The 16,051-nt window shown below is 44.1% G+C and overlaps 1 protein-coding gene across 2 annotated transcripts in view; it reads right to left on the reverse strand.

Moving 5' to 3' along the window:
- The window catches only part of RSU1 (Ras suppressor protein 1), a 202,819-nt gene that overhangs the window by 137,679 nt on the left and 49,089 nt on the right, over window positions 1-16,051 (reverse strand). For both annotated transcript variants that reach the window (XM_059660219.1, XM_059660211.1), the window contains exons 5-7: window positions 14,014-14,132; window positions 9,668-9,750; window positions 9,274-9,388 (exon numbers count right to left, since the gene is read on the reverse strand). In XM_059660219.1, coding sequence (XP_059516202.1) covers window positions 9,274-9,388; window positions 9,668-9,750; window positions 14,014-14,132 — 317 coding nt within the window. The remainder of the gene's footprint in view (window positions 1-9,273; window positions 9,389-9,667; window positions 9,751-14,013; window positions 14,133-16,051) is intronic.

A 16,051-nucleotide genomic window follows, 5' to 3' on the forward strand; every position in this document is an offset into this window, starting at 1 on the left:
CAGAAAGAAAATAATGCTCTGCGTTTGGTGGGATCAGGAAGGTGTGGTATATTATGAGCTTCTAAAACCAGGTGAAACCGTTAATACTGATCGCTACTGACAACAAATAATCAATTTGAACCACACTTTGATCGTGAGATGACAAGAATGGGCCAGAAGACACAGCAAAGTAATTTTGCTTCATGATAATGCACCATCACACACTTCAAAACAAGTTAAAGACACGTTACCTGGAAAGTATTAACCCACCCGCCATATTCACCAGACCTTGCTCCTTCAGATTACCACTTGGTCTGATCGATGGCACACGCACTTTCTGAGCAGCACTTCAAAACGTACAAAGAAGTGGAAAATTGGGTCTCTGAATGGTTTGCCTCAAAACAAGAAAAGTTCTTTTGGGACGGTATCCACAAATTACCTGAAAGATGGGGGAAATGTGTAGCTAGAGATGGACATTACTTTGAATAAAGCACTTTTGATGTTTCTCTTGAAATTATCGTGTTTTCTTTTATTACAAATATGCTCATTACACCTGGTAAATAACTATGCCTTGGGTAATGGCAGGTAATTGTCTAAAATGGAGAATCCATGCTAATAAAACCTCATTTTTAATTTCTTATTATGGCCTTTGTGCCCGCTTATTCTGGAAGTGCTTAATAACTGCCATTACATTTATTTTCTTAAGACTTAAGAGATTTCAGGTGGTAGCTAAACTTGCCCAACTCCAGAACACTCAGACTTCACACTGAATCTTTAATGGTTATCCTATCTAATAAAAGAGAAACATGGTAATTGGCGTACGACCGATACCCTTTTCATTGGCTAATCAGCGAGATATGCAAATTAACTGTCAGCCAAGATGGCGGCCGGCAGCCAGGCAGCTTGAAACTAACATGAGGCTTGCTTGCCTCAGTGACGGAGGAAACCAACGTTCCCCGCCTGCCGCTGCAGGCCTCTGAGCGGGCAGTTTAAGAAACATTGTAACAAATACGCCCAACTTCAGCCAGCAGATTGGCAACATTGTAAGCAAAGGCCAGAAACCTACTTTCAGCCGGAGGCCTAAGAGCTGGAGCCAAGCCTCAAGCTAAAGCTGGCCCAGAATTAAAAAAAAAAAAAAAAAGGAAAAAAAGGAAAAAAGGAGAGTTTGGGAGTTCAGTCACCCCCAGCCTGAAAACAGCCCTCAGCCCCTCACCCAGGCTGGCCAGGCACCCCAGTGGGGACCCCCACCCTGATCCAGGACACCCTTTAGGGCAAACCAGCCGGCCCCACCCATGCACCAGGCCTCAATCCTATATAGTAAAAGGGTAATATGCCTCCCAGCACCGGGATCAGCGTGACGGGGGCAGCGCCCAAACCCCCTGATCGCCCTGCGGCTCTGTGTGTGACAGGGGGTGGGGCCACAACCTCCCTATCCACCCTGCTCTGTGCCTGATAGGGGGGAGCTCCCCCCCCCCCCACGGGCCCTGCTCTGTGTGTGACGGGGTAGAGCCATAACCTCCCCCTCGGCCCTGCCCTGAGTGTGAGAGTGGCGGCGCCCCAACCCCCTGATCCGCCCTGCTCTGTGGGTGATAGAGGGCAGCACCCCAACCCCCTGATGGGCCCTGCTCTGTGCGTGACAGGGTACAGAGCTCCAACCCCCCTGATGGGCCCTGCTCTGTGTGTGACAGGGGGTTGCTCCACAACCTCCCCATCGACCCTGCCTTGAGTGTGACAGGGGGCGGCGCCCCAACTCCCCAATTGGCCCTGCTCTGAGCCCGACCAGGGGCTGCACCTAGGGATTGGGCCTGCCCTCTGCCACCTGGGAGCAGGCCTAAGCCAGCAGGTCGTTATCTCCCGAGGGGTCCTAGACTGCGAGAGGGCACAGGCCAGGCTGAGGGACCCCTCCTCCCCCCCCGAGTGCACAAATTTTTGTGCACCGGGCCTCTAGTAATTTATAACAAAATAAGACAGATTTTTTAAAAAATGGATTTATATAGTATGCTTTAAACATGAAGCAAATTACTAGTATGTAGACAAATGATGAAAGGACTGTGTATGCACACATCAGTTATATTAAAAAATGAAAACAATTAGTTCAGAACAGTGATTATCCTGAGAAATTCTGGGAGAACGGAATTGTCAATGAAATGAGCACTGTCACAAAAGGTAACGTAAGACAGTGACAAATTAAACAACTGGGAAGCAAAGCTGCCACTTGTGGAGATCTGAACATGGTTTAACAAGTGAGTCTAATCAGTGCAAGCACGACATATTCCACACTTAGGGACAAGTTCATGGTCACACAAAGGATGTCAAAAAGTAAAGAAGGGAATCACTAAATAAAGCAAGCAACCAATGGTCCAATCAGAAGGTAACTACAGAACTTTCAAGGTAGAAGAACCAGCTGACCTGGTCCCAGCCTCAATATAAAACTCACAAAAAAGCATAGACTAGGACAGTGATGGCGAACGTATGACACGCATGTCAGAGGTGACACGCGAACTCATTTTTTTGGTTGATTTTTCTTTGTTAAATGGCATTTAAATATATATAAAATAAATATCAAAAATATAAGTCTTTGTTTTACTATGGTTGCAAATATCAAAAAATTTCTATATATGACACAGCACCAGAGTTAAGTTAGGGTTTTTCAAAATGCTGACACGCCGAGCTCAAAAGGTTCGCCATCACTAGACTAGGACAATAATTTATGAAATTAAAAGAATAACATTAAATCTGTGATGATGGAATTGAAAGGATGGCAGTGAAACCCATCTTTTGGGACTTTGTGTCCACCCTGAGCATTCCCCATGTGGAGCCGCTCCCCATCAGATCTTCACTCTCTTCTTGCCCCCTCTCTTCCCATTCCTAGCTCTTCTGTCACCTCCAATGAGTCTTCTCAGCTTTCACACAAGAAGCTAATTCACAGCTTTCCTTTTATCTGTGTGATAAACCGACCAATCAAAGTGTGTGACAGAGACTGGCTCTTGGACCTTCCAGGTCAATCTTTCTCACCAGGTGCTCAGCCACTAACTGCATTTCTCTCCTGTCAAAAGTGTGGGACTCTGAGCAACCTCTAGGCTTAGACTGTTTTAGAAGAGCCCAGGAGTTTCAGAAAGCCAGCCTCTAAATACAGCCTAATAGTATAAACATCCTGTGTGTATGTACCTACACACACATGCACCAGTGTACATGTTCATTTACTTAATATTTACTGAGCATTTTTATTTAATCTTGGCATGAGGCAAGATTACATAGATTATTCTTTTAATCCTACAAAAAAAAAAAAAAACTATGAGAAGGGGCTATTACTACTCTCATTCTACAGGAGACAACTATGACAAGGTAATATAACTTATCCACAGTCACAGAGCATGAACTTGGGGTTAAGAGTAAGGTTTGAGCCCAAGCCTCCATGATGAGTCAAACCTCTACAATCTACTGTATACATTAAAATGTGTTAAAACATCTGGATATACAGATCTTGTAACATAGAAACTCACACATGAAACCTATATTTTCATGTTGACCAATGTCACCCCAATCAATTTAATTTTAAAAAAACACACAAAAAAACCTGTGTTTAAACACCTGGATAAGATAACTGGGAATCAATTGACAAAATGACAATAACACAAGAGACAATAAGACGTTTTAAATCAGAAATTTGAAGACCAAAAAGAAAATACTCATTTCCTTCTTGCTTGCTTCCAAGAGAAAGTACTTTAGCTTCTTAACAACCATAAAGAAAAGGATTAAGAAGTATAATAGGAAGAAATTTACACTGGTATATCTACTCTTTATTAATTCTGTTCATTCTACAGAATACAACTGGAGGGAAATTCTCAATTCATGACATCACTTACTCTCTGAATGTGATTAATATTTGTTTCCACCCTTGAGAGCTAGAAAGAATGCATATGCTCCTCATATTTCTGTAATAAAAGCTGCCATTGACTACTGGCACCATGAGTAGGCCACTAGCCCGCTGGCCCCAGGTGCCTGTAGCATTGTATACAGCCCTCCCATGCACTGCTCCAACTCGGGTAGATAAGGCACTGATATCTCAAACACGTGCTTCACTGCATGCCTCGCCGACCTATGCCATTTCCTTCTCCAAGGGCAAACACCTACAGAAGAAGAGGTCCCATGACTGTGCAGAAGCCACAAAACCAGTAATTATTGCATCCAGAACAAGCAACTGAACCCTGGAGAACTTAAGGAAGAGACCAGGCAAAACACATTTCACATCTTCATCTCATAGGACAACTGTCGTGTGTAAGAAAATAGAGAAGTGGAACAGAGGACTGCCCAGAGAGTTACCAGCTCTGACATCACCGTTAGGCTCTATTCTGGGCCTCATCTACTCTGAGGCGAGGTGGGGATGCCTGCCTTTCCTTCCTGCCCTACCAATGCCTTTTCTCCATTCAGCTAATTAAAAGTGGGTGAAACTCCAGTTAGGCGTGTTGCTGCTTTTTCAGAGGAAGAAACTGGCTGTGAGCTGAAAATACTGGTCCCAAAAGAGACATTGGATTTAGGCAGACTCAGGAAATGTCAGTTGTGTCTACTTCACTCCTTCGCTGGCACAGTTAACTACACACATTGGGAAAAGCAGTTTTCCTATGAAACACAAGCGTCCCACTGCACTAGCACTTGAGCTGTCGTGGGGCCTCCAGGGGAAGCCACAGTCCCTGACCTGGCACAGATGCCTGCCTGGAAGCCAGCCTGGCCGTCAGGTACCCGACGCTTCTGGATTCAGTGCTGAGGAAGCACAGTGCTGCACGGACCAATCTTCCAATCTCTACAGTCACATCCAAGCAATCACATCCAATCTGTGGCGTTGCAGTCTGCTGATAATGCCCCAAGTTACCTATGTATCCAGACCTCTCCTATGAATTCCAGATTCTAATGTCCAATTGTCTTCTCGATTAAAAATCCCCAAAGGATCTCAGACTTAAGACACCCAAACTCTGTCCATGACTAACTCCTCTCCTCTCCCCATCTCCTAATCTACCCTTCCCATGATGTTCTCCATCCTTTCCATTCCCCAGGTCCAGCTCCTCACAGGCAATCCTCATTCTTACACCCCTCACTGAAATCGTCACCAATTCCTGTCAGTTCTGCCGTAGAGACAGGCCCAGAATCTGACCGTTACTGCCAGCTGGATGAATGCAGAGGGTGGCATTCCTCTGGAGGCTTCAGGGGGAAATCCATTCTCTTGGCTTCTTCAGCTTCTGAAGGCTGCCTGCATTTCTTGGCTCATGGCCCCTTCCATGCATGACTACACCCTCGTGATTCCGTCATCACATCTACTTCGTACTGTCTCTTATCATCCTGCTCCCCTCTTCTAAGGACCCTATAGCTCTACTGGGCTTACCTGGGTAATGCAGAATCATATCCCCATCTCTAGATTCTAAATCACATCTGTACAGTCCTTTTACCATGCAAGGTAACCCCAGGTTTTGGTGATAGGAGGAGGGCCTCTTGGGCCATTATTCATGCTCCTGCACTGTCTCACCCTGAGTAAAGGCCAAAGTCCTTACACTGCACAGAAGTTCCCACAGGATGTAGTCCCCACTTTCTACCTAAGCTCTTATCTTCCAACTCTCCCCTCTGCTCACTCTGTCCCAGCTACACTAATCTTGCTGTTACCCCTCAACATACAAGCCCACCTCATTCCCTGGCACTTGCTATTCCCTCAGCCAGAGAAGCTCCCTCCCTAAGGTCTCTGATTAAAAGACATCATCATAGTATTGAGGCTTTCCCTGCTGACTCTGTAATAGAGCAACACTCCCCTACCCCAATATGGACATTCCCTCCCATGCTGATTTTTCTACCTAGAGCACTTGTATCTGATATGCTATCCACCCATCATCCATTCATCCTCCCCAACTAGAATGCCACAAGGCATGCTTCGTCTCTTGTTGCAACCCCAGAAAATAAAACATGAAGCCGGGACTCAATAAACAGCTGCTGAATATGTGAATTTTACTTTATCCAAAAAGTAAGTTCCTTAGAGACAAGACCTGGCCTAAAGTAGGAACTCAGTAAATGTCTAAATGAATGAATAAATGGATGGGTAGATGATAGACCCAATTTATATCTAATTTTCAATGGATAAACTGGACTAACATCAAATCAAGTGAGTTACTGGGTAGAAATCTGACACAACGGTTAAAGTAACTTATTCAGGGTTACATAACAAAAAGAAAGTAATAAAATTACATGTTAAACTCCATTCAAGCCCCTGACTTTATTTTGCTGTGTCCCTGCATGTTCTTATATCTGACAGGTCAGAGCCCAATTGGATTCCCTTGCTTGGCCCAAATACTCTTACCAACCATGTTTTCAGTTAATAAACTCTGAACTTATTTTTAAAGGAAATTTCACAGAAATCTCCAAAGCACTAATCTTGCTTTTTCAGATACATAAAAAATAAACATATAGGGGAGAGACCATTATCCACACTTTAAAATGCACCCAGAGCAAACCTGCAGCCAGTGGATGCTGGTGGGACAGATACAGGAAGGTTCAAGTACATCAGGCCCGCACTGGCCCTTAGCCATATGAGCACATTGTGCATCCAACACACAGACAGGCACTCCTGCTGTAGCTGGGTGTTTACTGGGGAAAGAACGACAGCGACAATGCAATTGGCTTGGAGTGGAAAGGGGAACAGCAATTTGTTTCCCAGAGGCCATCTCATCAGCATTTTGCAGTTTTACCCTAGCCCTGCTGCTTGCACACCAGCCCAGTCGGCCACGTGACTGGCCATACTGTGTCATCTGTCCCCCTGCCACAGCGTGGGGAAGCGAGCAGTGCCACATCGTGTGCACACTCAGAAACCGCTTTCTAGGAATCCTTCTACTGGCACAAATGGGGAGGAGGACCGCACATTGGTTAGGAATGTGGACCTGGAGGACAGTCAGTCAGGGTTCAGATCTCACCTCTGTGACTCACTGTGTCCCTACAAACGTGTCACCTATCTTCTCCAAGCCTCAGTTTCTTCACCTCTAAAAAGTCAGCTTACTGTGCTTATGACAATGACAGGAGAGAACACATGCTGGCTAGTGATATTATTATATCACTATTTATTATACTTGACTTTAAAAAAAAATCAGTGTAAAAATAAATCTGTCTTCATCTTGAGGTTATATTTGTAACAGAAACTCCCAGGGGTTTATCATTTATTTCCAGCTAAGTGTTTACCTATAATTAGGGAAAACTGCCACCAGGCAGATGTTAAGATTACGCTTTTCTAGATATGGCTCACACAAAAAAATAAAGTTATTTGGAGACTTTCTCCTTAATTCCACTACTGAGTAAAAAACATGTAAGTTGTTATCAGAGAGCTTAACAGAAATGTTAGACAAATATGATAACAAGCAGTATTTAAATAGGATAAGCAATGTAAGATTTTAAGATATAAATACATACGTATGTGTAGGTTCAACTAGATTTTTTTCTAACAAATTATTATCTGATAGAAATAATTGAATAATCTAATGCCCTACACTGCCTCACTGCTTGACAAATGAAGTAAGATAAAACAACAAAATACACTTTATTTTTCATTTCTCCTAATCACACTAATCAAGGATGCACCAAGTAAGCTTTACCAAATTAGACAAGAACTGTTCTCCTGCAGGGAAATTCTCATTTCACAGGTTGGGAGGGAGCAGGTACTCCTATTGTGCAAAAGCTTGCCTGGTATTACCAACGCTAACACCTGTGGTTACCAACCACTGTATAGAATCTTTCTTTTGAAAGAAGTTTTCTGCCTTAAAACATCTGTGCCAGGCCAGTGTGGCTCCGTGGTTGAACTTTTACCCATGAACCAGGAGGTCAAAGTTCAATTCCAGTCAAGGACACATGCCTAGGTTGTGGGCTCGATCCCCAGTGTGGGGTGTGCAGGAGGCAGCCGATCAATGATTCTCTCTCTCATCACTGATGTTTCTTTCTCTCTCCCACTCCCTTCCTCTCTCTGAAATCAATAAAAATATATATTTTTTAAAAAGTTTCTTGATCCTGTAGCCTGCTCCTAAAGTGAGACTGGGCTACTTCTAACTCAGAGAAGGGGAGGTGCTGAAAAGCAGCACAACTCTCTCTAGACCTTTTACACTAACAAAGGAGCTCAAGGATATAGGAAAAGTGGGGGTAAAACTTTCCATTTGTTCCATATAAGCATGTGAATGCTTTCCCTTTAGACCAGCGCTGCCCAACAGAACTTCCTGTGCTGATGGAAGTGTTCTCTATCTGCATTTTCCACACGTGGCTACTGAACACTGATATGTGGCTCGTGGCTGAACAGCACAGCTCTGAACCGAAGTCAGACTGCCTGCTCACGGCCTTTCCGAAACCTTGCTAGCCTATCCGAGGGTCTCACTTCATTAATCATTCAGGACATATTCCTTGAGCACATACCCATGTACATAGTAAGCAGGGGAGAACAAATATAGAAGCCCCTGCTCTGAGTGGGCTTACATTGGGTTAAGTGTGTTTTTTAAAATGATAGTATTTGGGGGCAGAAAAGCAAAGTCTTAGTTTGAGAAACAATGCAGTTCGATGTATAGAAGAAATGAGAGGATACCGAGGGTATGCATAAGCAAAGGGAACTCATGAGCCTTTTTCTGGAAGAGTAGCGTAGCCTAGTAACAGAAGAACAGCTTTGGATGTTATTTCCGAGGAAGGTCAGAGGCCAAAGGGGCCACTTGAGTGACCAGGCAGAGTAGTAAGATTCAGCTGCCAACGGGAAATGGGATAGGACAGAGGAATTCCCAGCTAGAACACATTTCAAATTCCCTCTGGAGGTGGAATCAGGAGGAAACCAAATTCATGACTGGGAAAGGTATTCAAGCAGCTGTAAGAAACACAACTATTTAGTAAGTTTTCAAGAGATTAAAATTTAAAAATACAGGATTAAAAAAAGTAAGAGTGTTTGTTTGATTAAAAAACCAAAACCCATCTCCAGCTAGTAAAGGAAGAGCCATAGATAAGAGGATCGCCACGCATCTGGGCTCTTTTCACTGCAGGGTGCAGGCAGCTGGGCTGGGTCACCTCTCATCAGCCACCTCTGAGACACTGCAGTGGCAGCCACTGAAAGCAGAGCCAGGGCAGGCCAAACCTGGCACAGCTGAATGCTGGTCGATGACAAATGCCAGTAAATGATCAGAACTGGGTGCCTCGGTGAAGGGTATGGCCAACAAGAGGGAGGGAGGGTTGTTCAGAATTGTTGCATTTGGGTAACTGGTATTAATTAAATCCAGAAGTAAGCTCATTCATCAGCAACCTTACCTAGTTCTGGGGGTAGAACGGTCAGGCGGTTCCCCTGAATGTGGAGCTCCTTAAGCTGAGTAAGCTCCCCGATTTCCTTAGGCAGCGAGATCAGGTCGTTATCCCTAAGGCTGAGCTAAATACAAGAAAACAAGGAGTTGTCAAAACAATTTCACATAAATTCCCTTAAAGAGGCGTTCAACATAAACTCTGTCCTCTTCCATGCCCTCTCTTCTTTAAGCCTTAATCCTTTCAATTTATTTACAAGTGACTACAGATGAACAAGAAACATCACCAAGAGTAGTGGTTTATTCCTGCAGAACAAACCCTACTCCTGCTCAAATTGACTTGATTCTACTCCTACAGGGACTGCAGAAGTGAATTGATTTTCTCAGAATTTAGATAAATTACTTACTATCTGCAACTTTGTGAGCTTCCCAATATCTGGCGGCAGGATTTCAAAATCGTTGTCACTTAGATAGAGTGCACGCAGGGTGGCTGCAAATTAAACAGCAATATATAAACAGGGTGACATGGAACCCAACCATTTGAGGTCTGATCAATACAAGGGAGTCAGCTTTGATTAATAACCCTGGCTTGGTGAGAAGCCTGTGACATACCTAGGGCTCACAATAATAACAAGCAGGTCAAACTTAGATTTACTGGCTTATTGTGGGGCTGGTGTGTTCAGGAAAACATCTATATCCAAAAGGACTGACACAATTAACAACTGTGGGCACCAGTAGTTTTTGGCACAAAATGTCAATATACCCTCAGAAAAGATAGCTATTTTTCTCCTATTACTTCCGATTCACATTTCTTATCCCATTTGCATCCAAAGTAAAACAAAGAAAACCACTGTGTCACTTATATCAATACTTAAGGCAAAAGGGCTCTTTCATGTAAAGAGAACTATCTATACTAATAAAAGAGAAACATGCAAATTGGTGTCACTATGCTACCCTTCCCATTGGCTAATCAGGGCGATATGCAAATTAACTGCCAGCCAAGATGGTGGCCAGCAGCCAGGCAGCTTGAAGCGAACATGAGGCTTGCTTGCTTCAGGGACGGAGGACTCCAACATTCCCCGCCTGCCGCTGCCGGCCTCTGAGCTTGCAGTTTGAAACATTGTTATAAATATAGAAGCTAAACAAAACCCCAGAAACCTGCTTTCAGCCAGCCGGGATCTCAGAGCTGCAGTTGAAACAGTGTTTCGATTATAGAACCCAAACAAACCAGATACCTGCTTTCAGCAGCCAAGGCCTAAGAGCTAGAGCCAAGCCTCAGAGCTAAAGCTGGCCCAGAATAAAAAAGAAAAAGAAAAAAAGGAGCGGTTGGGAGCTTCAGTCACCCGCCATCCTGAAAACAGCCCTCAGCCCCTCACCAGACTGGCCAGGCACCCCAGTTGGGACCCCGACCCTGATCCAGGACACCCTTCAGGGCAAACCAGCTGGCCCCCACCCGTGCACCAGGCCTCTATCCTAAATAGTAAAAGGGTAACATGCCTCCGAGCACCGGGATCAGCAGAGCCGCGAGGCCCCCTAGCACCGTAATCAGTGAAGCAGCGAGGCCTCCCGGCACCGGGATCAGCATGACAGGGGGCAGCGCCCAAACCCCCTGATCGTCCTGCGGCTCTGTGTGTGACGGGGGTGGAGCCACAATCTCCCTATCCGCCCTGCTCTGTTCGTGACAGGGGAAGGCGCCCCAACACCCTGATCAGCCCTGCTCTGTGCCTGATAGGGGGGAGCTCCCCAATCCCCTGATCGGCCCTGTGGCTCTGTGTGTGACAGGGTGCGGCGCCCCAACGCCCGCCCCCCACCCCACAGGCCCTGCTCTGTGTGTGACGGGGTAGAGCCATAACCTCCCCATCGGCTCTGCCCTGAGTGTGACAGTGGTGGTGCCCCAACCCCCTGATCGGCCCTGCTCTGTGGGTGATAGAGGGCAGCGCCCCAACCGCCCCCCACGGGCCCTGCTCTGTGTGTGACGGGGTAGAGCCATAACCTCCCCATCGGCCCTGCCCTAAGTGTGACAGGGTGCGGTGCCCCAACCCCCTGATCCACCCTGCTCTGGGTGTGACAGGGGGCGGTGCCCCAACTTCCCTATCGGCCCTACACTGTGAGTGACAGGGGGGAGCTCCCCAACCCCTGATGGGCCCTGCTCTGTGCGTGACAGGGGGTGGCGCCGCAACCTCCCCATTCACCCTGCCTTGAGTGTGACAGGGGGCGGTGCCCGAACCCCCCAATCGGCCCTACCCTGAGCGTGACTGAGGGTGGCATTGCAACCTCCCAATCCGCCCTGCTCTGTGCATGACAGGGGGGGGGCCCCAACTCCCCAATAGGCCCTGCTCTGAGCCCGGCCAGGGGCTGCACCTAGGGATTGGGCCTGCCCTCTGCCACCCGGGAACAGGCCTAAGCCAGCAGGTTGCTGTCTCCCGAGGGGTCCCAGACTGCGAGAGGGCACAGGCCGGGCTGAGGGACCCCCCACCCGGTGTGCACTAGAGGCCCGGTGCACACAAATTTTTGTGCACCAGGCCTCTAGTTATATATATAAAAGCCTAAGCAACTGTTACAACCAGTTGACCAAAGGATCAGTCACTATGAGGACGTACTGACCACCAGGGGGTAGACACTCAATGCAGGAGCTGCCCCCTGGTGGGTCAGTGTGCTCCCACAGCCAACCTTCTGCAGTCTCTCCCCCTGGCCGGCTGGCCCCAATCAGGACTGGGTGAGATGGCACCGATTGGCCCCAATCGCTGGCCAGGCCAAGGGACCCCACCACCTGTGCACAAATTCATGCACTGGGCCTTTAGTGTTAAAAATAAATCAATTAGTAAAAGGCTTTCCGGTGGTGGAAGCCATAATCACTGTTTACTGTTTCCATGATCAGACTCATTACAGTTGACCCCTGACCCATGAGGAGGTTAGAGGAAAGGACTCTCTGCACAGTCAAGGACCCACACATAACTTTTAACTCCCCAAAAGCTTAACTACTAATAGCTTCCTGTTGACTGGAAGCTTTACCAAAAACATAGCCGATTAACACATATTTTATATGTCATGTGTAGTATATACCATACCAGTATTCTTACAATAATGTAAGCTAGAGAAAAAAGTTATTATGAAAATCATAAGAGAAAATATATTTACTGTATTTATTTTTAAAAATCTACATATAAGTGAACCTGCCTTTGAAGTTCAAGTCTGTGTATTCAAGGGTCAATTATATTATTACTTGTTTCTATGGCCTTAACAACAAAAATAAATGAAGACAAAGGGCTAAAATAATGACCTGGAGTCTAAAAATAGAGAAAACACTAACTTAGGCAGAATACGAATAATCAGAAATTTGTTCACAGTATTACACAATGGTAACATGATCCAAACTACTAAAATCCCAAAGAATCTTTTTATCCTCAACCAAAAAGGAGTATAAGCAGATGTATGTTTTCTTGTTGTTGCATTCATTTACATTCAAATGTTTTAAAATTCGAGAGAATTGTATATTAATTTACATAATAAAAAACAATATATTCCACAGCCCAAGAAAATATTTTAGAGTTGCTTTCACGTGCTTGAGGAAGTCAGAGAGAAGGTATAGAGAAGGTAAAAAATGTAACTTTAGAAACTAGCTCAGAAAATTCAATATTTCTGGATGCCATACATATCACTATTTGGACAAGCAGACACTCATTGAAGGAAAGTAACTCTTTCCTAAATATTTCACAAGTTCTTGAGAAAGTAAGTTTTTCCAATTATTTATGACCATTTGCAACAAGAATCTGTTTGCAATATGAAAAGCTAAAAGTGTTTAATTATATACTATCAACAAAATAGAATACATCAATAAGAGCACTTTTTAAAAATATATATATATTTTTTAAATATATTTTATTGATTTCTTACAGAGAGGAAAGGAGAGGGATAGAGAATTAGAAACATCGATCAGAGAGAAACATCGATCAGCTGCCTCCTGCACACCCACTACGGGGGCAGCGCCCACAACCAAGGTACATGCCCTTGACTGGAATCAAACCCGGGACCCCTCAGTCCGCAGGCCAACGCTCTATCCACTGAGCCAAACCAGTCAGGGCTTAAAATACATTTTTATTGATTTCAGAGAGGAAGGGAGAGGAAGAGAAAGATAGAAACATCAAAGATGAGAGGGAATCATTGATTGGCTGCCTCCGGCACCTTGGACCAAGCCCGCAACCCAGGCATGTGCCCTTGACAGGAATCGAACCTGGGACCTTTTCAGTCTGCAGGCTGATGCTCTATCCACTGAGCCAATCTGCCTAGGACAATAAGAGCACTTTTTAAAAGGATTAACACAATAATCATGGCTGGAAATTTTAAAAATTCTGTCAGTGGTTTATTGATAGATATTTTTATAAATAAGTGATTGGAATATCTTTGGGCAAATATCCTACAAAAAGTTACCTGCAACACATATATTACTACATATTTCATGTTCTTTAAAAAAAGAAACTCAAACTCCTTAGCTAAATATCTCATTTAGATACATAATCTCTATCAGAAAGTTAATATGACATTATTAAAGTCCACTTCAGTGCAATGGTGTCAGATAACTATATATCAAGTACACATACTGCTGAGCTACGAAAGAAAATTCAAAGGGAATCTGTAAAGAAAACAAATCTATATGCCCAATTTCTCTCGGAGTTTGGGCCTTGGTAAATAAATATATTTTTTTAGAACACACAGTACCATTTTAAGGAGAATTACAGAAGTAAAAGTTTCTTACTCAGGTAGAAGAAGTTTCCAGGAAGGGAATTTTCATTTAAGTTGTTGTAAGTCAAATCAAGGACCTCAAGAGCTGGGAGAGAGCCAAATCCTCGAGGCAAAGTGTTTAGTCTATTCATGCTGTGGGTGGAGAAAAAAACAAGACATCACATATAAAACATATGTTTAGACAGAATATTCAGATCACCTATGTCACAAGTCTAAGAGTTATATGTGAGGGGTTGAAAGCTTAAAAGAAGTCATAATTCTATGCACTATGTTATTTAACTAGCCTAGTATTTTTATTCCAGGCCGTGAAATATTTGAAAATGTCTTCGTTGTCATTTTCTCCAATGGTGATGGTCAATCACTATTTTACACAGAAAATTAAATCTTCACAAAAATATCTGTCTTCTAGAGAAAACTTCCTTATGAATGTAGCAATAATACCTCAAAAGACACAATGAGCTTTGTAGTTTTCACACTTGACTTTATTTCACTAGTTCTCCCAAGGGGAGAGGGGGAGAATCACTTTTTTGTTCTGCAGCTCCTAACATTCAAACTGATGTCCAATTAGAATGGTGGTTACAAGGGACTGAGGGAGGAAAAACGGGGAGCAGTGATTCATGGGTGTAGAGTTTCAGTTTTGCATGATGAGAAACTTCTGGATATTGGCTGCACAACAGTGTGAATAGACTTAACACAACCAAGTCATACACTTAAAACGGTTAAGATGCTAATTTTATGTTATGTGTATTTTACTACAATTGAAAATTAAAAATATATATATAAAATCTCCAATGAAATCTAAGAAAAATTTTTCTATTACTCTTTTATCATTTTTTTCAAGAACCTATTTTTCTTAACACAGTTCCGAACTTTGTGCATAGTTAAAAGTGATTTTAAAATCTTTTTTTTTTAAATCTAATACAGACTGGCAGATGTGAAAAGGTGGGAGGAACTGTGACACTACAAATAATTCTAGACATCCATCCATCTCATATGAGCTACAATCCTGACCACACCCACCAAACAAGCCTCAAAAGAAAGAGTGACCACCTCTGAATGCTTAGAAAAGTCCTAGGTTAACTTTACATCTAACAAAATAACCTCCATGAATTCACAATTTGTGAAGCATATTTATATCATGTATTTCACCTGAATCACCAAAACTATCGTGTAACATAGGCAGGACAGCACTTATAATCATCTCTGTAATGTTGAGATGGGGAAACAGGCTGAGAGAGGTTAACGACTAAGGACTTTTGACTCAACTGACGAGGGTGACAGATGTCTGAGAGCACCCAGCACCTCATGGAAGGCAAGGCACTCCTCATCATTAGACTACGATGCAACTGAAGAAAAAGATGTTTATCCTGCTAAGTGTATGATAGTGGGAAGTAACAGAAGTATACCTTACCTACGTCGGCGATCTTCAAACTTTTTCATCTCATGGCACACAAACTAATGACCAAAATTATGCAGCCCACCAGAAAAAATGTTTTTTGTCGATTCGACAAAAAAAGAATAGTCATAAATTTTATTCATTCACACCTGATGGCTATTGTTGCATTGGCTGTTGTTATTCTTTTATTTGACAATCTAGGGGAAAAGAGCTCAGTGCCCTGACTAGTCAGGTATTGCCTGTTTAAAAATTCCTGTGGCACACCAGGTGAAAATCGCTGCCTTGAAAGCAAGTGGCATCTCACTGAAGAGAGTCCCCATCCCATCTCTACATATAGTGAGCCTGAATCTACTAAACTGTAGGTTTTCTTTCTCTTTGAGCAATAACCCCCTCCCCGCCCCCCACAAATGTCAGGAACACAGCAGAGCCCTGTAAGCTGCCAGCAGTACGTGACAGGAGTAGGCCCTCTGACCTGGTGGGTGGAAATGAAGCCCTGACTGAAATGACGCTGACAGTCCAGAAGCGGTGCTGCCAATGGCCCCAGCTACAAACAATGCAAGAAGCCATAAGGATACTGGCTGGTTCCCTCAACACCAGCACACACAAAACAACCAGAGAGAGTCTATCTCCGCAGAATGACGGGCTGTGCAGGAGG

The sequence above is a fragment of the Myotis daubentonii genome, chromosome 1 (assembly GCF_963259705.1).
Source record: "Myotis daubentonii chromosome 1, mMyoDau2.1, whole genome shotgun sequence".
Taxonomy (NCBI): Eukaryota; Metazoa; Chordata; class Mammalia; order Chiroptera; family Vespertilionidae; genus Myotis; species Myotis daubentonii.